Raw genomic sequence first — 22,340 nt, forward strand, 5'->3', positions numbered from 1 at the left:
AAACATGAAACATTTGCACCTCCAGCATTTTTCACACAATGCTGTACATGTTAGCAAGTGTACGTGTAAGTTTCATAAACTGAGCTCTTCCTTTTTTTTTTTTTTTAATTCATCTTTCCATAGAGTTGTACAGCAAGTGACTGAATCAACTAAACAATAAAGCAAGAGCACATGAAAATTTTGGTCCTGCTGTTCATGCATGGTAAGTAAAATAAATGTATAATTGACTAAGGGAGTTGTTGGTTGCAACTGATTTCTACAGCATGTTAGCTGGTTAATAGAAGTGAAAATACCTAACTTTTTGAATGCTCATGGATTACATAAATGAAATGATAGTTTTCCCTTCATATTTAATTTGCATTAATTATAGTAACTATAATGCTATGGGAGAATGGAAAGATTTTTTTAAAATGTATGCTAATGTAGAAATGTTTAACAGTCACCTACTGCAGGGCTGAAAAGAAGTCTGGCTCATTTAGTATAAACATAGACTATCGCCTATTTGTGGTAAGTTAGAACAGTTAATTACAGTGTGCAGATATTTATTTAGTCATATATAATTTGCACTTAGACGAAGGGTATTTAGGGAATTTATTAGTACATGTCCATTTGTTGATAATCTGGCTATAGTTGAAAGCAAAAAGTTCACATATATAATTTAAAGAATTACTTGTTTAAAGGCATAACATACTCTTCATTCAGACAATTGGAGGATCTGATTTCTATTGAAATTAGACCTGGTGTCCCACACTACATGCCAGTGTAGTTGCAATTTGCATATATTTTCAATGTATGTAACCTTTATTTGCAATAAGAAAGAATGGTGGAAGACTCAGAAGGCCTAAAAAACTCTGGAAGTCAGAGAATATGGACAGAAACACCCATCAGGAGAGAGAACAGATTTATTGGTAAGTCTCCCAAAGAGATGAAAATGACTGTTGCCAGGTGTAATTCTGCTGAACATTATCAGCTTGTCATATCATTTTAACTAGCCTTGTTCCTGAACTGAAGTAATCTCTCTGCCACTTTAAATTAATCAGCACTCTATGCAATTTTGTCTGTCCACTGAACACTGCAGAAATGCGCAAGACAGATACTTTTCTCAGATATTTGTTCTTTATTCAGCAATATGAAATGACTGCTTGATTTAAATGCTGCTTAGCAACTGAATCTGTCTTCCAAATGTGGCCTTCCACTGTTTTCATACACATGACTATTCTGCCTCTCATGATGCAGTTTCAGGTCAGAAGGATGATGTGTGGGGTACAGATGTGACAACTAAATGTGAAAATGAAGTCAGAGTTCCAGGCATAAGAAGCATAACTCAGTCACCCCCTCTAACTACAGACACTGATGGAGAATATGGCAGCACTTTTTAGAGATTGAGCTTTATACAGAGTGGAGCTGATATGGAGGATTAAAACACATAAATAGGCCATAGGGAAGACATACTAGACTGAATCGCTAAGGGCCTGATACTCCATTGCCTTGCACCTCATGTGGGCATTTCTACTTGTGGAAATTGGGTATAAAACACTAACAAATCAGAATGATAACATTATATCCCCATCTAGCACCAATGACTGCACAACAGGCCACACAATGGAGAATCAGGCACTACATTGTTAGCCAGACTAAAGGTAAGGGATACAATTCCTCAGACTGATCAATTTGATAGTCAATTAGAATAAAAGCTGCACAATGATACCTAATATTTCCTTGAAAATAAGTATAAAAGACTTCATTTTTTTAAAATGGCTTCTGAGTTTGGTCCTTTAGTTGCTTGTGGTTACAAAATTCCAGACATCGTGAACTGCAGGAGAAAATACAGAATTTAAACAACCATCTGTCCCTGCAAATCAGGTAACTAGAAGAGGTGTCTAAATGCCAACACTTGCTCCAGCATTAATTGAGAGTGCAATATTGTGGGTGCAATTTAGAAGCTTGGCATAGCCTACTTTTAAATGAGGCTCTTTGATGTTAAATGTCTGAGAATTACCAATTAATCCCATGGGTTTACAGCCAAAAGCATCTTCTCTGAAAACACAACACGTGTAATTTATTTTATTGAGATTAACTGGCTATGTGCAAAAGCCCCTATGATGAAAAGAACATCATTTTCCATTTTAACTGATTTGGGCCAACATGACCTCATTTAGTCACCTCTCTGCTTTGCTCTATCACTGGAGAGATCTTTTGGTTATCCCTGTTAATGTTCTGATGTGGTGTTTTGTGCAACAGTGTTCCCACTTGTGAGAACTGAGAGGGGTTATTCTGGTTTCCATCATGGGATATCTTGGATGAAATCCTGGCCACAGTGAAGTCAATAAGAGTTTTGCCTTTGACTTCCATGAGGGCAGAATTTCATCCCTTTTGTCTGTGAATGTGTATAGTGAGACTGTACCTTCCTTTGGGTGAGGTACACGTTTTTACTTGGCTATACAGCACCAGCCACATCAATCTCACACAGATGCACATGCACATGTGTACATACAAAATTTACTTTCAAGTTTATTTTATTTCTATGTATGTGTTTCAGATGCAGTGCTGAGCTACCTCATGGGTCCAAGATTTCTGGTTTATGCAAGCTGTGCACTTTCTATATGGGTAAGATAAACTCAGATAAAATTATTGCATTGTAAATGATCAAGGGAAACCTGGTTTTGGAAGCACTGTAGTATATCTGGAAACAGATATTTAGAAATGGATCAAATTTAAATCTTCAGTATTCAGACTGCCCCATTTTCTGTAGTTTCATTTATTTACTCCATGGTATTGCTTTATTTTGTGAGGCTAAAATAAAAATAAAGTTTTGTCTCTTCTGTTTTTCAGGGAGATCGAATGTGGCACTTTGCCATGTCTGTATTCCTGATAGAATTGTATGGACATAATCTCCTTCTAACAGCTGTTTTTGGGTTAGTGGTGGCTGGCTCAGTACTTGTGTTTGGGGCCTTAATTGGAGATTGGATTGATAGAAAACCAAGAAACAAAGGTAATTGTCTGTGTTGATTTTTTTTCAGAGTAGCAGCCGTGTTAGTCTGTATCCGCAAAAAGAACAGGAGTACTTGTGGCACCTTAGAGACTAACAAATTTATTTGAGCATAAGTTTTCGTGGGGTACAGCCCACTTCTTCGGCCCACGAAAGCTTATGCTCAAATAAATTTGTTAGTCTCTAAGGTGCCACAAGTACTCCTGTGTTGATTTTGATATTCCTAACTAGGAGATACAACCTTCTGAATATAATTACTATCCATGTGATTCAATAATGCTTATACTGTTATCTTCTTCAGAGTGCTTTAAAAATATTAATCATTTCTCGCACCGCTTTTATGAAGGAGGGAAGCATTATATCATCCTAATTGAACAGAGAAACTGAGAAAGAGAGATTAGGGTAAAAAGTGCCTAAGTGATGTAGGAGCCTAAAGCCAATGTGACTTCCCCAAGGCCACAGAAGATGAGCTGGGAGTAGGAGTTCCTCGCTGAATTTGCATAATGTTAAATAATGTTCCTTATAATTAGCTCTGGTCAGAAAATAGAATTTCTGTTCTATAGTGAGAATGAGGTGTCATTCTTTGTTTTTCATACAAAGCTGAGAAATTTCTGATTAGAAAAGTCTGTTCAGGTGGCTGCTGCGTTTTGTCAGATTGTTTGTATTAAGTGACAGAATTTCTGAGATTCCTTTAAAATTGAGCAGATATGTATCACATCAAGAGCTGTTTCATTCTGCAGTTGCTCATGCATCGCTGTTCATTCAGAACTCCTCTGTCACTGCCTGCTGCGTAGTACTGATGTTGGTGTTCTCTTACAAAGCCGAGATTGAGCAAATGTGGCATGGCTGGTTTACTGTAAGTGTCTATTAACCTGTTTCTTTCACAGATAAATTATACTTTGAATATTTCAGTCTTGGGTTTTTTATGTAGGTTAATAATGAATGTAAAGTATTTGCTTTAATCTTAGAGATTGACTGTGGGCCAGACTCTCCTCTGTGCTGTGGCTGCTGTACACAGCACCACCAGCAAAGCAGAAAGCCGGTATAGTCAGCCACAGGGTATCCTCACAGAGTGGATCCTATGATGGGGAAGAGCCAATGAAGCAGCTCTTCCTCTCCCTCCATATTCCCATCCCCCTCCTGCACCCTGGGCTGTGAGTGTAAGGCGTGGAGCTGGTGTTTCCTTGTATCCTGGTGAGCCCCAGCTGTTGTATGGGCCTTTTGGAGCTGTTGGCAGCCAGGGCAAGTTAAAGCAGCCCTCAGGGGGACCAGCCTGCCCCAGGAATTGGGGGGCTTAAACCCGCCATTGCACTTGCTCCCACCCTTTAACACTCTGTATTTCTTGGCTGCAGCTGAGGATCTAGGCCTTGGTGTATTGAGCCTCTTTAACATGTTTCCCTCTAGTGTTCACCTTTGATTTGAGGCAAAGCCTATACAGTCGCCTCTTGATATAATGGCAGAAGATTATCAGGTTTAGGGGCAAATTCTGCTTTCATTTACCCCTCTTTAAATCTAAAGCGACTCCACTGAAGGCAACGGGGTCACCCTAGCTTTCAGGAGGTTTAACTGAGAACAGAATCTGGCTCATAGCGTTAACGGAAAAGAAGCTGTTGCTGCTCAAATTAGCAAAAATGTACTCACTCCAGTGGCAAACTTAACCGGTCTCTGAAAGCGTCCATCTTTATTGAGACTTTGTGTAATGTTCCAGCCAGCAATAGCTGAGTAACCTTGATTCTTGGATTCCAACCTCTGGTTTTTATTCACTTCCAACAAGGTGTTCTGTTATGCAGTGGTAATCATCTTAGCCGATCTGGCAAACCTGGCAAGCACAGCGCTGACGATAACCATTCAGAAAGACTGGATTGTGGTCATCACAGGTGATAACAGAGGCCAACTGGCTGGTGAGCTAGATATAGTCTATGTTCATTTACGTAGGAGCCAAAGCTATATTTTATTTAATAGAAGAAACATAGTTACATATTTATTTAGAAACAAATTTCTAATCTCATTCCTTAATAAGAGTCTAAGAAGATTAAATAGAGCTGTGTTCAAAGCTATATCTCTCAGGGGAAAGCCTTGTAACGTATAGGTGACAAAGATTTCAGTTTTTCACCAATTTGTGGTTGATCAGATAAAAAATAGGACTGTGCTTATTAGTAATGAGCTTTTATTAACAAGTAAAAGTAGCAAAGTTATTTCAGGTGAAGCAACTACTGAGATTTGACAACATCTTTTTAGACAGGAGCCTACATGGCACAATAGGTTGGTTACACTTGTCTTCTGCTTTGGGAGACCTGATTCAAACCCTGGCACAAATGATAACTGAAAGGACATATCGAAGTCTCTGTGTACCTCACACCACCACCACATACTGCAATTAGGCTCTCTTGGAAGTCTCTCTCTGGCAGCATCACAGGTCTAGGTTAGGAGGGGTTCTTGTAAATCAAGATTAAAGTGCACTGCCAAAGCTGAGCAAGGAAGCATACATGTCTCTTCATGCTCTCCCAAACTCAAACCACTGTTATTAGTCCCTGGCTTTCATGAGCACATCTTTATCTGTCCTCCCTCCCACCCAATCACTTTATTTTTCATTTGGTCTTCTGTAAAATATCTTGCTCCTTTTGAATAACTTAAGTGATACTTTATTATTAATATTATTAGTTGTATCACAGTAGCACTTAGAGGCCCTGAGTGAAATTCGGACTCCATGCTGTATAAGCATATAGTATGAGACAGTCCCTGCCTATAGAGCTTTTAGTGTTATTAGGCAAACAAAGGGTGGAAGAATTATCACGTCAGTACTGATGCATGCGTGTGTATGTATATATGTAGAGTGAAATGCATTCTGTTTTTACACCATGTCTAGGAATGAATGCAGCTATAAGAAGAATGGATCAAGTCATAAATATCTTCGCTCCTCTGTCTGTGGGGCAGGTTATGACCTGGGCCTCTAATGTCATTGGCTGTGGATTTATTCTTGGATGGAACTTGATCTCTCTTCTGGTAGAATTTATATTCCTATCCAGGGTGTATCAACTAGTGCCTCCTTTGGCTGTAAAATCTCAACAGAATGCAGGAGAATATGTTATAGAAAGACAAGTGGAACTTACAAATGTGCCAGGTAAGTAGTATTCAATAGGAGAACAGCCTCCCACCAACATTTAAAAAATGTATTATTATGAAATACAGGCTTACATCCAAAATGTTGAATTACATATCAAATAATTAGAGTACTAGAGGGTATCCAATGAGTCATTCCACAGGAACTGCATGAAGATAATAAAATTACTATCAAAAGAAAAGAGAAAAGCCAAGTAGCAAATCTGCGGGGGTCAATTCTCCAAATCCTTGTACTAGGGTGATTTACATACACAACTCGCAATGGCGTTAAGGGGAGTTATTGGTGGAAATCTTTCATGTGGGTGTGAGAATAGCAGAGCCTCCATTGTTTAATACCTTGCCAGGCAGATTTAAAGACTGCTTAATGAATCCATCTGTCTGCATTATGTACTCCTTGGTATAGAGCACTATCCTGCAGCACGTCACTGAACCACGATATCTGATACTCATTTAGAATGATGGTTGTCATAGCAATTCAAGATGCTAAAAGAAAAGAAGTCAGTGAAGAATGGTTTAATGCATGTAATCCCTAATACTTAGTTTATTTTTGCTACTCTCTTTAAAAGAGTATTGTATCCCCAGTGACCATCTTCCTGTTTTAGTGGTTCTCCACGGTTCAATTCCTGCCTCATTGCACATGGCCATCTCCTACTAATGACAATGGAAATTATGCATTAGTACTGTTGCCCATTTTTGACCTGAACCACTCATCAAAGTTTGGGGCCCTTCAGATGTTCTAGTTGGAGGGAGAAATTGGTGATAGTCAGGTATGCAGTTTTGTTTATATGCAAAGTCCTGTGTCTCTTAACACAGGAGGAATAAAGTAACAAAAGGATCAGTTTCTTAACTTACAGAGTTCAAGTTGCTTTAGCCAACACCCAACCCCAAAGCACTCTCTCTAGCTTCTTCCAGGGTCACACTGTGCTTACAGCTTCCTGCTTGGCTTTTCTTGCCTTTCTTCCTCTGCCTCTCTCTGTTCTTGTCTGCCATATCAATAATTTCAATAGCAGTGTTTTTTCTCACACTCTCATACACACATACTCAAAACAATACTCAGCCCAAAAGCTCCTCAGCAGGTTCACACACACCTTTTGTTTTCGGTGGGGCTTATGTTTACAGTGATGTTAATTGAAGAGTGAGTTCACACCTATCAACCTCAGTGGGGTTTTAACCCAACCCATAACAAGGTTTCACCAAACTCATGCCAGAAGACTAGATCACTTATGACAACAAGACAACTCCTCTGACATTGACCTTGACTGATCAAGATGGCTACATAGCTCAAGGCTGTGAAAAATTTCGTACCCTGACTGCAGAAGTTAGATCTATCTACTAGATGTGGCTAGGCTGACAGAATAATCCTTCCATTGACCTAGCTATCTCCTCCATAGGCACTGAGTTTCTAGCCCAGGCCCACCCCTTTCTCCCAGGCCCTACCCCCCGCCTCTTCCTGCCCTCTTCCGCCCCCTCCCCCAAATGCTCCTGGCTCTCGCTCCTCCCCCCGCCTTCCCTCAGTGCCTCCTGCATGCTGCAGAACAGCTGATCACGGTGGGCGGCAAGCACTGGGGAGAGGGGCAATCGCTGATTGGTGGGGCTGCCGGTGGGTGGGAGGCGCTGGGGGGGGAGGGGCAGGCAGTGATAGAGGGGCTGCCAGTGGGTGCTAAGCACCCTTTTTTTCCCCCCAGGGGTCAGTGCCTATGACCTCCTCTTGGAAAGGTGGATTAACTACCTTGACAGAAAAACCCTTTCTGGCAATATCGGAAGTGTCTACATTACAGTGCCATAGCTGTACTGCTGTAGCCACTGTAGTGTAAACATACCCTCTGTTGACTATACTAATGAGAACATACTAGCCATCCACAAGTGTTTTTCCGTAAGAACAGACATCTCTATGTGTGGGGTGGATGTCAGGAATAGCAGAGGGGGAGGTGAATGGGATGCAGGAGTGGGGGTTGAATAGGAGCAGAGGGGCGGGTGAACAGGAGTCAGAGGGATGGGCAGTTAGATAGGAACAGAGGGTGATGGGGGAGGAGCCAGGGAAGGGGTGGGGAGACTGGATAGGAGTAGGAGGAGAGGGGACAGGAAAGCTGAGGGAGTGGGGCAAGGGTTGGAGGAGCAGAGAGACACAGACACAGCCTAGGGTCACAGTGGTAGAAAGGTCTACCCATTAGAATACGCTCCCCTACAAAACCTGGAATTGAATCCAGGAGTCCTGAGTCTCTACATTATTCTGTTTTCAGCAAGTAGCTGTGAAACCCATTGGCAAAGTGTGTGTCTCATTCCCCACTCTGCCTGTTTCACACAGAGGATAACAGCCTACTACAGCTACTAGTTATTCTATTAGCTCAAGTGGTAGAGGTCTATGCAGTGAGTCTAACTGTTCAAATCATGCTGCTGATCCAAGCTGCGGGGGAGGGGAGGAGGGTGTCAGTATGCTTCCACATGATAGAATTTCAGTGTTTTCACTTTTTACTTAGGTTCCGGACATTACATTAAAAAAGAAACTACATTAACCGTATGCTAAAGGTTGTATAGTTGAGCACACATTAGGAAATGCCAGAATTAAAGTTACCTAGGCAATCTTAATTTGACCGTCTTGTGTGTATGCATTATGATACAGTCTTTAGTGACATGATCACATACTAATTTTTCCCATGGGGACCCCTGCCTCATTCAGTGTATTGGACTGATGCTGTTCTGGGGAAGAATCAGGGCTGTGTATCCCTCCCTACCTCTGCCACAGACTTCCTATGCATGCTGGACAAATTACCTAAACCAAAATGTTCACAGGTGACCACTAACTGTGTATTCCTAATTTTCTGGATGCCCAACACCTGAGACCAGGTTTGCAGAAGTGTTCAGCATTCACAGCTGCAACTGGAGTCAATTGAATCTATGCTTTGAGTATGTTAGAATGACAGAAAATGCGAAGTACTCTGAAAAATTGTGACCTAGTTGTTTCAAGTTGGATACCCAAAAATAGTGGATACTCTAGACAATTTTGGCCTTGATCTCATTGTGTCTCAGTTCCCCATCAGTAAAATGAGGATAATAATACCTCCTAATCTCACAGGGTTGTTGTGAAGATAAATGAATTAATGTTTGTGGAGCACTCAGATACTATGGTGAGCACAGTCCAGAAACATCCATAAGGAAATTAATAATTTTGTATTCAGTGCAGCATTTGGATGGTGTGTGTTAAATAAGTCCTTGGACCACACATTGAATGAGAAGGATAAAAAGAAATATTGAATAAACACCCATTTACTGAACAAGGTGCTGGATCTTGTGGAAAAAATAATATGTGATCATGTAATTAAAGACTGTATCATGATGCATATGCACTAGGGGATTGAATTAAGGTTGCATTGAAAGCATTAATTCTGGCATTTCCTAACTTTTGAGTGCTTGAGTGCCATCCTTAATACTCTTTTAATGTAGTTATTTTTGTATGACATATAAGATATATATTTATGCACTGAAATATGAGCCCCACAATGACATTTTTTTACAATCATTTTTCTCACACACAGGGTAATTAGCACTTAGCACTTACATTTTCAAAGTACTCTACAAACATTAATAGTAATTAAACTAACTTACTCTTGATGGATGATATGATCACTTAGATGGAATTAGCTGGAGGTAATTGAAACTGACTATAAATATGAGAATAATTTACATTTTCTGAAAACTGTCATTCTTTCATAGAAAAAAGTATCATGTGCCTTTTAAAAATGAAATACCTTTGATGAGGCAAGTAAAACTGCATATATATTACAGTCACAGTTATAGTGCTCTACACCTTCAACGTTCTTGGTAAGAACTAAATGTCAAATCCTTACAAAAGCCCTAAAAGTTTGAAAATAGTATTATCTCACTTCTATACATGGGAAATCTGAGAGAGACGTAAGTAATTTACCCAGGGACTCAGTATTAGCACCAAAATTATAACTCAAGAGTTTCTGGGTCCTAGTCTTCTCTTCAGATCAGTAGACCATAGTCATCACATTTAGCTCCAATAACAGAGCTTAAAAACAATCTTAAGGAACTTAAAGTTCTAAATATCTTCCAAAATATGCACAATGAAGTTAACCATGATACATCTGTATCTAATTTACATTTACATTTAAATCTTTATTTTGTAGTTGTATTGAAACACCATTCTTTTTTTCTAAGCTTGCAATATAGATGAGGATGAACTGGATATTGGGTTTCCAGTCAATGTTTCTTTTTTGCATGTGCAATAAATCCCATACTGGATCTGGTGCCATTTTGAATGTCTGAACCAAAAGAGTAGAAACAGAGCCAGAAACCTTTACTTAACAAGTTCCCCTTTAAGTTCATTAGTTCTGATTAAAACTTGATTTGTCTGACCTTACTTTTAGCTTTATATTGTGTGTGTGTGTGTGTGTGTGTGATTCAATTTGTCACGTCACTCTCTGGACAAGATGTAAGGCTATGCCTTGCACCCGAAAAGGTCAAATGAAGTAATTCAGGGCCAATTAATAACAGGTCCACTTTCAACTCCCTTTATTTGATGCTTTCAAATGCCTTTAATCTTTGCCTTCTAGCAGCTGCTTTGAACAGATCAGTCGGGGTCCACTCTTCCCAAGAAAGCAGGAATTCTTATTGCAGTTTACTGCACAGTGGAGCAGTTGCCACCAGAACCATTAAAACCTTCTGACTGGTATTTTACAGGGGATCTTCCCATTTGCTCAGCTGTTGTTGAATTCATCAACAAACCTGGGATTCCAGAGGCACCGACAGAGCAGAAATCCAGTCCTGAAATGCAACGCAAGTCAGTCACAAAACTGCCTCTTTGCTTCAGAAAAATGCACAGGATGCTGTGTACGTGCAGAGATGGCTGGAAAGCATATTACAGGCAGTCTGTCTTTTTAGCAGGCTTGGGTTTAGCCTTCTTGTACACCACAGTGCTTGGCTTTGACTGTATCACTACAGGGTACGCCTACACGCAGGGGATCAGTGGCTCTCTTCTCAGCATACTCATGGCTCTTTCTGCCTTCTCAGGACTAATGGGCACAGTTTTGTTTACTAAGCTAAGGAAGCATTATGGCTTGGCTGTCACAGGAGTCGTATCCAGCCTCCTCCATGTAAGCTGTTTAATGCTGTGTGTGTTTTCAGTCTTTGCCCCCGGCAGTCCTTTTGACTTGGGTATTTTCTCTCTTCTCACAAGTAAGAACTCTTCCTTAAACCACGAGACACTGCAAAAGAACCAGCTGCATATTTACCCATTCCAAAGAAACATCAACCAACCCATACTGCCAGATCGTTCTTCAATTCATTGGACTAATAATACTGTGTTGTTGGACAGCGTGCATGGGAGTGATCACCCAGAATCCTATATTTCAATCATTCTCTTGTTCTCAGGAGTGATACTAGCCAGAATTGGTAAGTATACATGCAATTTGCCACCACATGCGGAGTCGCTTCACTGGGTAAATGATTCTATGAACAAAAAACAGATGTGATGATCTCTCTGATACATATGGCCCACATCATCATAGTATTGACTGTTTCACAGTCTAATATATTTATTCTCACCACACCCCTGTTAGATAGGGAAGTGCTGTTATCTCCATTCTACAGATGGTGTCGGGATTCTGGGCGAAGGTAGGCAGGACTAGTGGCAGGAGTTTAAGAGCCGGAATCTGAAGCCTAATCTCTCTAATCTAATCTCAAAAACAGAATCATTTGAGCAAATGGATGTTCCATTGGCTTAGAGCCAGTCAAAAAAATCCCTCTATATGAAAGCACAGAATGTACAACAGCAGTTGTGCCAGACTGCTGTATGCTTAAATATGTAAGTAGCAGAATTAGTGATTAGTACTTAAGGTAAGAAAATTCAGATAATTTAATATGAATCTCCTCACAGGTAGCACCATTCCACAAACAAAGGTTTGTAATGGGGGGGGAGGGGATGTTGAGGCTTCTAAAGAGATGCCATTTGGAATGAAATCACTTTCTAGTCAGTACTTTCAGAAAGATTATCCTGTTTTTCATCAAGTTAATGAATGTATAGATATAAACATACTTAATTTCCTCTAGGGCTGGTGGAAAGTGAGGGCCTAATTAAGGATGCTTAGCACCTTGGCATAGCAGGCACTAATTTTCAGAGCCTTGTAATTGTATTTCTGCTCCACCATTCAGAACCTTATTTTTAAATATGAATGCGAAGTAGTTGATTGTGTGGTATAGGGATTTTTGTTAAATATAGCAGCCTTGCAGGGAGCTGCCTTATAAACATGATTTTACTACTCCGACATTCCAGGGAGCAATCCAGACCAGTGAGAGGTTGTACCCCTGCCCTGCAACCTATGTTGCCTCACAGTGCTTTGCTGCTGGGCCCCTCACATACAGCCAAACAGCATGCAGGTCACAGCCTGAGTGTCTGTGTGTAGCTGCATCCTGCCAGTCACACTCCAGTCACACTCTGTTTTCCACCAACCTCGGTTATCAGTTGTAGGGTGGCCCAAACACACTTGCAGTCCTGAATTTCCCCCGAAAATGTATGCTTTGCACTAGCCAGCCTCTCCTGGACAGTTCAGATATTTTAGGTCCATTGCCGCTCTAAGGGAATCAATGTCCAACAGTTTGCTACTTTAAATGGAGTAACCCACACAACTCAGTTTAACACAACACTGGATTAATTTTGATTAAGAAATAAAACATATTTATTTAACTACAAGGAGATAGGTTTTAAGCGAGTACAAGTATAAGGCATTCAAGTCAGAAATGATTACAAGATAAATAAATATAAAACGCTTTCTAGTACTAAAACTTAACAAACTAGACTTGGTGAAGTCCCTTACCACATGTTTCCAGTAACACTGCTGACCAGCTTCTCAGGCCAGGATCTGCTCCCAAAGTTCAAAGGCTGTTTCTTTTGTCGTCTTAGGTGAGAGAGAGAGAGAGAGAGAGAGATAACTTGGGGTGTTTTTGTCCCTCACTTTATAGTCCAGTCCCCTTTTCCTGCTGTGAGGATGGAGTCATGGAGTGTTGTGGTGAAAGAGGTTCCATGCTGCTGTTTGCTAAAATGTAGATGGATCTGTTACTGCCACCCTTCTTTGCCAAAGAACAGCCACTTGACAGATGATGGCCCATCAATTTTGATGACACATGGCTAGAGGCATCAGCTTGTCCTGTCTCTTTGAGAAACTGGTTTATCCAGACTAGTCTGGTAAACACACTTCAGATCTGATTTCAACTTATGTTTATAACTTTAAATATAATGTTACTACACACATTTCATCATGATATTATTGACCAGCGAGTTATTCGTTTTCAAATGATATCACAAGGCATATTTTGTACAAAGGTTATTACAATAATGTGTGGGGTGTGAATACAGGGGTGTATTCAGTCACAACTACATTTTGTGTATTCATACTGCATCCATATTGAGATGCCTTTAAATAATCCTTCACTATCTGTTACCCAGGATTACGTGAACTGCTTGTCAATAAAAATGTAATTTTAGTTTCTCTCATGCACATGCCAATTCAGCATGTTCTTCAACTATTTTATGCAGATAGTACATGTCATTTATGCATTTGAGTCTTCATTAATAGACATCTAGCAAATATTTCTAGTCAGTTTGACTGCCTTTAGCATATTTGTGTTTTATTAAAACAATTATGTTGCATTCTCAGGATTTCCCCCTGTAATTGTTGGTAGGGCTCTCAGAGGAACAACACTGATCTACATGACAATGACATTTCATGCTACTATTATAGCATTGTTAGCTGACTTAAATTTAGCATTTTCATGGAATCCTAAGTATGCTGCAGAAATAGAAAAGATGGGGGAGAAGTAGCATCACAAAGACTATACTTCTCCTATAAATCCTATTTTAGTAAACCAAATTACAAGGCAGAGAGATGGGGGGGGGGAAAGAGGAATTAGGTGACAACTGCTTAGCATCCTAGCCTGTCACCAATGGAGGTCTAGGTTCAAATCTTTATTAATTCATAAGTGAAGAAAGGTAGTCTCATTTCAGTGCCATATTTAGTTTTCATCCACAAAACTATAATTGGTATAAACTGGCAGCCTGTTCAAGAGCAGCCCATGTTGGAATAGCAAAGCCACTGTAGGTTAGCATTTAGCTATAGCTGTGTTCTGAAGCCGATGGAGATTGTATCATGAAGAACTGTGGTTCCTACATGCATGCTCTCAGTCTATACCTGGCTGTAACCTATTGTGTTAGTGCTCACTAAAACTGATGCACTAACTTTACACACAGCAATTAAAAGGAGAGAGAAGAAAAACAAAACCAAACAAGCCTACCTTGTATTCCTGAACTAAATACCATTGGTGCAGTGGAATTCTCCAGTGAGTCTATTCATGTTTTTTTTTTTTTTTTTTAAAGTTTAGTGCATTTTTAAATATAAATTTGGTACATCCATTACATATTATTCTTATTTCATGTAACAAGTCTTTTTGACTTTGTTTTGATTTTATAAAAGTCTAAACGTATTATGGAGGGATTGGTAATTACTCTATAGTTAAGGTTGAGTTGAGTTCTGAACATAAAGCAAGGATCCAACCCTGTATGGTAAATATGCATGTCCTCCCCCAAATTACAGCACTTGCTCTTTGAGTACACAATTTTCTGTAAAGTTACAAATAAATTGGGTAATTAGTTTAGGAATTAAAATTAATTGAAAAAGGGGCCTTTAAGAAATTTAGCGTCAGATCTCTTTTCATTAAAGAAAATGATTTAGTGGTCATTTTTTCCTGTTGTTCATAAATGAAAATTTCTCCTTCAAGAGAAGCTGAAGGATACAATAGTTTACTTTAGTTCAGAGACTTCCATGAAGAACTAATCTCTTTCAAAATGGCTGACATCTTCTATTGTTCTCAGTAAGACCAAAGCTACAGTTGCTCTCAGTTGGTGGCCATTTGGGGAATGGTGTAGAACTCTTGTTCTGCATGGGATTGAGTGTATCTGCCTCCTTGCAGCCTAGGAAGCCATCATCTTCCCTATGCGCAGCTGTGCCTTCAGTCCCATTGAGAACATTACGAGAAGGTGGCCATTTTGAAAGAGGGCAATTCGTCATGACAACTATACTTTATGATGAATTACAAGGAAAAATTACCATTAATCAAAAGAAAAAAATCAAGCGCACAAGAACTCAGTGAGTTTTAAGTATATGGAATGTTTGAAGAGTCTGACAGGCTGAGTTAAGTTGCTTTGGTTGCCCTAATTATACATTTTTATACTCTGTCAAGTTTGGATTTCTTCTAAGTTTAATCTTCATTGTGAATTTTCTAAGTTTACAGTGCTTGGGAGATCATTTGAGATCATTACAACATCCCTTTAATGTAGTTTACCCTAAATTATTGATATATACTCACAATATTAACTCCATTTTAACATAGTTTTTGTCTGGGAATTATACTAAATATGAACACAGAAGTAATAGAAAAGTTACATGAAGGATGTCAAGAGTTTGACTAAACAAAGACAGAGCTGAGATGGCCCTTCCATATTTTAACTTGCAGTTTCCCCATGTAGTTCTTTTTATATCACTCAAAATGATATCTACTATCAAAACAGACTATCATAGAACCTTGCTAATCTGCACTAATAACTAATACCCCCATTACAAATTTTTAGCAAAAAAGGAAATGAGGAAATAATGCATTATGAAATGCACATTCTTATTTTAACAATTGAAATTAATTTCTTACAAAATGGTAGATTATGTATTATAAGCTTTAGTAATGTGAGGCCTTATAAAAGCACCCTCCTAGTAATCCTTTCCTAAGAAGGGAGGAGAAACTAGTTTTTGTAGGTACAGTGTAAGGTATGTGCATTAGAGAAATTCCATGTACTACTGTATTATAATTTTACAAAAAATTCTCTTGGGTGAGTGAGTCCTTCAGATGGGATATAAGAGAACAGAATTATATAGTTAGTCTAGTGATATTACAATGGCTATTTTAAGGCCATTACACTCTTAGCTTTTTCACAATTCTTCCATCACTAAAGTAGGGGTATTTAACAGGAGTCACTGGTTTATCATCTGAATACTGGTGGACATAGCCACAATATGAAGTGTGGCTCAATGGACTTCCATATGAAGGTAGCCTGCTATAGCTCTCCTAATTTGAAATCACTGAATTTAAAGATCGGTTCCCAGCCCCCTTTAGGGTATTTTGTCCTTTCACTGCTGATAGTGGACAGCTACTTACAATCTATTTTCTACTGCAATATTCAATGTAGTTTTAAATGTTTTACATGGACGGGGCTTTCCATTCCCTTAGGAGAATATTATACAATCCAAAGGACAAATTCATGCACAATTTATAAGCACTTGGGTTTTATAATAAAGCACTGTTCTCTTGCAGGTCTTTGGTCATTTGACTTGACTGTGACCCAGCTTCTTCAGGAGAACATTCCAGAATCAGAGCGTGGGATAGTCAATGGTGTGCAGAGCTCTATGAACTACTTGATGGACCTTGTACATTTCATTATGGTTATTCTAGCTCCTCAACCGCAACAATTTGGGTTGCTGGTGATAATTTCCTTACTGTTTGTGATAACGGGGCATGTCATGTATTTTATTTATGCTAAAAAATATAAAATTAAAGAAACTGTGATACAAACAAACTCAGAGAGGAAGCCACAGAATCCCTCTGTCTGAAAGTCTCATAATCCTTTATTTTAAAATTATCCTATCATTCATGGAGTATAGGTTACTTACATAAAAATATTGACTAAACACACTAGCCAAAATGTTCCTCTGTTTCTATTCTTACCCCAAACACACTGCTATATCATGAGAAATAAAGAACAAAATACTAATTGGAAGACTTATTTCAAAATACTTAAAGATTGTGTTTTTTAAAGGACAGTCTCATTTCTGTATCTGCTTAGTTTTTACAATCAGCTCTTTGCAAGGACACACACAACTTATTCTCAGGGTTCCAGATGAAAATGACAGGGCAACGATTTTCTCCTTTGTTATCCATATGTAGAGAATATTAAAATAGAATTCACAATTTGCACATCACAACCCGCCCTTCCTAAGCAAATGATACTGTAGTTTTTTTTTAAACATCTTTTCCATCACACAAGATGGAGCAACAGGAACGTGTCTTCCTAGATAGTTCGTAGAAACCAATAACTTATTTACAGCCAGCACGTTGTGTTCAACTTCTCACTAAGCAATTCTGTATTTTTTATTTTGGACTGGCCGAATACTGACCCCTGTATTCAATATAAATATTTTCCCCTTATTTGAAAGGTTCATTGAAGTTATTATACTAGATGATTTAGGGTTTTTTGCAGCACTTCTTTCTTTCCTACTTTGATTTTATTTTTTAATGCAAAAAAACTAGCTCAGCATCCAATTGTTCAAACAAGTTAGTGACTGCATGGGCAATCATTTCTTCACTAAAGCTTTCTTGAATGCAGTTTCTCTTTTTTTAAAATAAAGTGATGTTTTCAAAGTTTAAATATGTGGCTGTGTATGTTGGTCAAATTACTATTGGGTAATGTGAGCATAAAGTAGAGGCTATAAGTATGGTTTCCTATAAAGACTTGTTCATGACATGGAGTTTTCATTCCTTGAGAAAGAAGCGCAGAGCATCTTAGTGGATAGAGCATATGGGAATTGGATGATCTCGGCTGTACTCCTGGCTCTGCCAGTTGCGTTCTGGGTAACCGGCAAGTCACATCGCCACTCTGTGCCCATTTCCCCAGCAGTAAAATGTGGATAATGATATAGACCTGCTTTGTAAAATGCTTTGAGATAATTTATATATATATATATATAAAGTAAACTATGTAGATTCTCTTTTGTGAATAATATGCGGCTGCTAATACAGTGAGTCACCCACTCCCCCGTTAACATCTTTATTTAAACACACACAGCACAACACTCTCCCTTTGTCAAAGCAGCAGTTGTAAAGTGGGGTTTATCGAGCACCAGAGTAATTAGAGTAGTGGAGAACTGGTGAGAGAACTGTCAGCTATGAATACAAGGGACTAACTGGTATTTTAAGTTACTGTAACTGAAAGTAATAAAAATAGCTTCCAGTTCAAGTCTGCCCCCCAATGATTTTAAAGGAACACTGCTAATAAATCTTGGTGAAGTGTTATCTTGATGGTGAGAAGAACTAACTTGAAGGAAGTTGACATGACTTGTTAATTAGCAAGGTTTATTAGTATTCAGTGTTTCACTTTTTACTGTGGCAATTTGCTTTCTGAGAATCGCTGCTTTCCCTGTAGGTCATGGGTATTCAAGTCTCGTATAGCCTCTCTGGCACATTATGAGCTTCAGTCATACTAGTGTTTTATTCCTTAACCTAACAAACAGAATTGAAAGTAATCGCTCTATGTGTCCGCCTACTCCATCTGAATAGAATGGAGGCAGGGGAAGTGAGGGGAAACTATTTTGCAAGAATGCAGCTATTGTTTCTAAAGTGTGTTATATATTGTTATGGAACCATAGTACATTAGGGTAATATTATAGCCACATGTATTCTTCAGATACTGCCATGTTAAAACAGACCAGTATCAATCTAGTTTAGCATCCTTTCTCCAGCAGTGGCCTGACACCTGATGCATGAATGGACAGTATAAAAACCTTTATTATTATATTTAAACTTATTTTAAAGGAAAGAAAATTCCTTCCCAACTCCCACAGTAAATTAGCTTTTACCCTAAAGCATGAGGGTCCTTTCCTTCCTTCATTTTTTTTAGTTAACCTCTTAATTTAGATGCTGTCTAGACTAGACTTACTGATATATACATATATCTAGCCACTATTTAAATCCCAGGGTACTATTTGCTTTAGGAATGCAAAGGCTACCCCTGCATGCAGATGCCATCCAGCTGAAAGCTATCTGGTGCATCTATCTCCCCATCTAATCTCCTGCCTGTAAGCCTTGCATGAACAATAAAACAGAACAGAAGTAAGAAAACAGAGGTTAACACTGGACAAAGCATAAACTCACAAGTGGCCTTGTAAATAACATGTACTTAGTAGATAAAGAAATAGTAAGAAGAGTTAATGTGTGATAAACTTGCAGCTGCAGCTTTGCTTACTAGCATACTTTGTAGCTTGTGGACAGTTCATGATCCGTACAGAGATTGGTACAAAAATTAGTAGACCAATCATAAAGTGACATTAGCCAATAGTATTAAGTAAAAGAGTGTATATAAGCGAACTCATGATTATGTACATTGAAAGTGCGGTATACCCTGTACCCACCTGCTACACTTGAGCCTGATCAACTCAAGTATAGTTTGATTGTATGCCAATAATGAAACCTCAGTGATGAGTCCAGAGTTGAGCTGATTTCTTGGATTCGAGAGAGCTGGATAAAGTGTTATCCCCAGAACTGGAGAGGTGTTCCGGCTAAGCCGAGTGGAAAAGATCTCTGAGGAAATCCTAACATTGCCGCTGTCACTTGTTCAGACCTAAAATGAAGATGAAAAATGTGATGGCTTTAGTTTGCACTTAATTATAAACTATTCTTCGTGCTTTTTACCCCTTTGCGATAAAGTAGGAAGGAGAGTGGCTCGTTTTGGCCTTTCAAATACCTGAAGAACTGTATGAGCTGGGGACAGAGCTTCTGCCAGTGTCCATAGAGCTATGACAGTTCACACAAGCTGAGGATCTGGCCACCTGACCCGTGATATAGAAATGAATCATTTTGAATACATTTGCCGGCCCAAGCTCTGTAGTGCTAAATATTTTTTTCCAAAAGGCCATGCAAGCACATGTAATATATAACTTTCCCCCAGATTAAGCGTGGTCTCAGTCTGCTAGTTAATATGGCCATCTCATGGAAAAAGCTTTGCTTTAGGAGTCCACACAGCATTTTACAGGAAGCAATGGAAAGCACATGTGACCCTACCTGCTGCTGTCTTTTTATGTAGGCTTCTTTTATGCAAGCTATTGCAATCAGATTACCAGTGTAGTATTTTTTTACTTTACAAACACCCCCTTTCGTGCTGCTATCCAATGGATTGAAACCAAAATAGCATCTAAAAACAACTACCGTCCCAGTGCCTCTAACTAGTGTTTTTTAATCTTTAAACAGATCGAGGATACGTTGCCATATTGGAACACAGCTGGATAGTGTCCTATGAGATAATTGGGCTCATTACACTGGTAAAACAGACTACGCCAAGATTAACAACCTCTAAAATTATTGCTTGTACTCTCTTGAAAGTGCCTGATTTTTTTTTATAGAATCATAGAATAAAATCATAGGACTAGAAGGGACCTCGAGGGGTCATCTAATCCGGCCCCCTGCACTCATGGCAGGACTAAGTATTATCTATTCTAGAATGTGTGATCAGCAGCTCTGACATGAGGTTTTTTTTAAGCATGAGTTCTGTGTGCACCAGCCCCCTACAGTTTGCATTTGTTTGTTTTAAACTTTTTTTGAGAAAAGGGTAACAGCTAGAAGTGACACAGATCTTTAGATGGTTGCCCAGTCATAATATTTAGCACTTCTGTACTATGTTAGCTCTTTAAAATCACTGTACAAACATTAAACAAACTTAATCTAAAGCCTTTCACCTTTTGAGTGACTAGGAGTTGACAAAACAGAGCTATCCCCTTTTGCATTAGAATATTAGGTTTGGAAGGGACCTCAGGAGCTCATCTAGTCCAACCCCCTGCTCAGAGCAGGACCAATTCCCAGACAGATTTTTGCCCCAGATCCCTAAATGGCCCCCTCAAGGATTGAACTCACAACCCTGGGTTTAGCAGGTCAATGCTCATGTCTGCCCCCCTGAACAAAAAGACTTCAATGAAAATCTGCATCTTAAAAGAACCACTAAGGATCTTTCAAAAGAATAGTACAACCAAGGCTGCTGTAGTGACACCCTTGCTTGTTACGTCAGGTCTGGTGTTTGTTTAAGGCTGGTGTAGAATGAAAGGAGAGCTTCCTGTTTCATTTGCATGTGTAAATCAAGCAGACCTTGTTTATTTTTTTCCCTTAAGGTGCTCAAAGTTTAGGGGAGGAAAGTGAATGAGATTCTGCTTATTCCAGGTGTGAAAAAGCATAAGGGACCAAAGTGTATTCTTGTGCAAAAATCTGTTCTCCCTGAAGTCAATAAGGCTACCCAGATGTAACTGTGAGCAGGAATTGGTCTGTGTTCTCATTCCCTTCTCGAATCACATTCCAGGCTTATCCAACATTTTCCACTTGGGAAAGAAGTTAGTTTGAGTTTGGGCAGAAAAATGAGGACTAACTTTAGGTTTATTTAGCTTTAAGTTTTTGGAATGAAACTCAAAAGAAATCAAATGTGAGGTACTTTTATGATGGATTGAACTGCTAGAGAACCAGCAAATGGACAGAACCTACCTTTAGCCTATTCAGCCACTCTTTCTATCAGAAAGTGGATTTAAAATCCTTGAGGGAGATGGGAGGGAGAAACCTACAACATTGTGTGTTGAGCTTCCTCTGCGTGTTGCAACCCCTTAAAAGTACAAAGATGCGTTGGCCTGTGGAACGAGGCTGAGAATAAGGAAAGAACTTGGTTGCCTGGGCATCCCAGTGCAGAAAAAATACATCAAAGAAAAAAATTGGATTTCTTTGATTTTTAGTACAGTTCAATACAGTATTGAACACAGTGCGTCATAAATCTGAAGCCTCTCGATTGTAGGTACTGTAAAAGTTAAAGTACTGGTATCCAGAATGGGATGTTTTGTTGTTTTTCCTACAAATGTGTGGGAATTCAGTCCTTTTACACTGGAGGGGCAATAGTTCTGGCTGGAGCTGGATAGAGTGTGTGCAGGTTCTGTGCAAGCTTTCCACCCTACCACTCTGGTAGTGCCTCTCCCTCACCACCTGCCCTGCCCCGCTCCCCCCAGGCACTCGCCAGTTGTTCAGAAACGGGACCCGGCCCACATAGAAGATGATGGAGATGGGCACTAGGACCCAGGAGGCAGTGTCCTGGAGCTGACTGCCAGCCTCAGCCGAGGAGAGGGACAGAGGTAGGGTTACCATATTTAAAAAATAAAAAAAGAGGACACTCCACGGACCCTGGCCCCGCCCCTTTCCCCACTCCCGGCCCCACCCCAACTCCGCCCCTTCCCCAAAGTCCCCGCCCTAAGTCCCCCTCCTCCCTCCCAGCCACGCAAAAAGGGCTGCCCGAGCGCTACCGGCTTCACGGTTTGCTGGGCAGCCTCCAGACCCTGCGCCCCTGGCCGGCGCTTCCCCAGCGCAGCTGGAGCCCGGG

General features: G+C 39.6%; 1 protein-coding gene across 1 annotated transcript; it reads left to right on the top strand.

Annotated features, from left to right (window-relative positions):
* Positions 1 to 820: 820 nt before the first annotated feature.
* On the top strand, positions 821 to 17,869 carry LOC112124334 (solute carrier family 40 member 1-like). Its single transcript, XM_024222853.2, has 9 exons — positions 821 to 908; positions 2,540 to 2,607; positions 2,833 to 2,992; positions 3,730 to 3,845; positions 4,764 to 4,890; positions 5,856 to 6,117; positions 8,678 to 8,707; positions 10,893 to 11,521; positions 16,484 to 17,869. Exons 1-9 carry the CDS (start codon positions 821 to 823, stop codon positions 16,777 to 16,779), a joined length of 1,776 nt encoding a protein of 591 aa, XP_024078621.1. The 3' UTR covers positions 16,780 to 17,869.
* The last annotated feature ends 4,471 nt before the right edge of the window (positions 17,870 to 22,340 follow it).

The sequence above is a fragment of the Terrapene carolina genome, unplaced genomic scaffold, assembly GCF_002925995.2.
Source record: "Terrapene carolina triunguis isolate 2854851 unplaced genomic scaffold, T_m_triunguis-2.0 Scaffold84, whole genome shotgun sequence".
Taxonomy (NCBI): domain Eukaryota; kingdom Metazoa; phylum Chordata; order Testudines; family Emydidae; genus Terrapene; species Terrapene triunguis.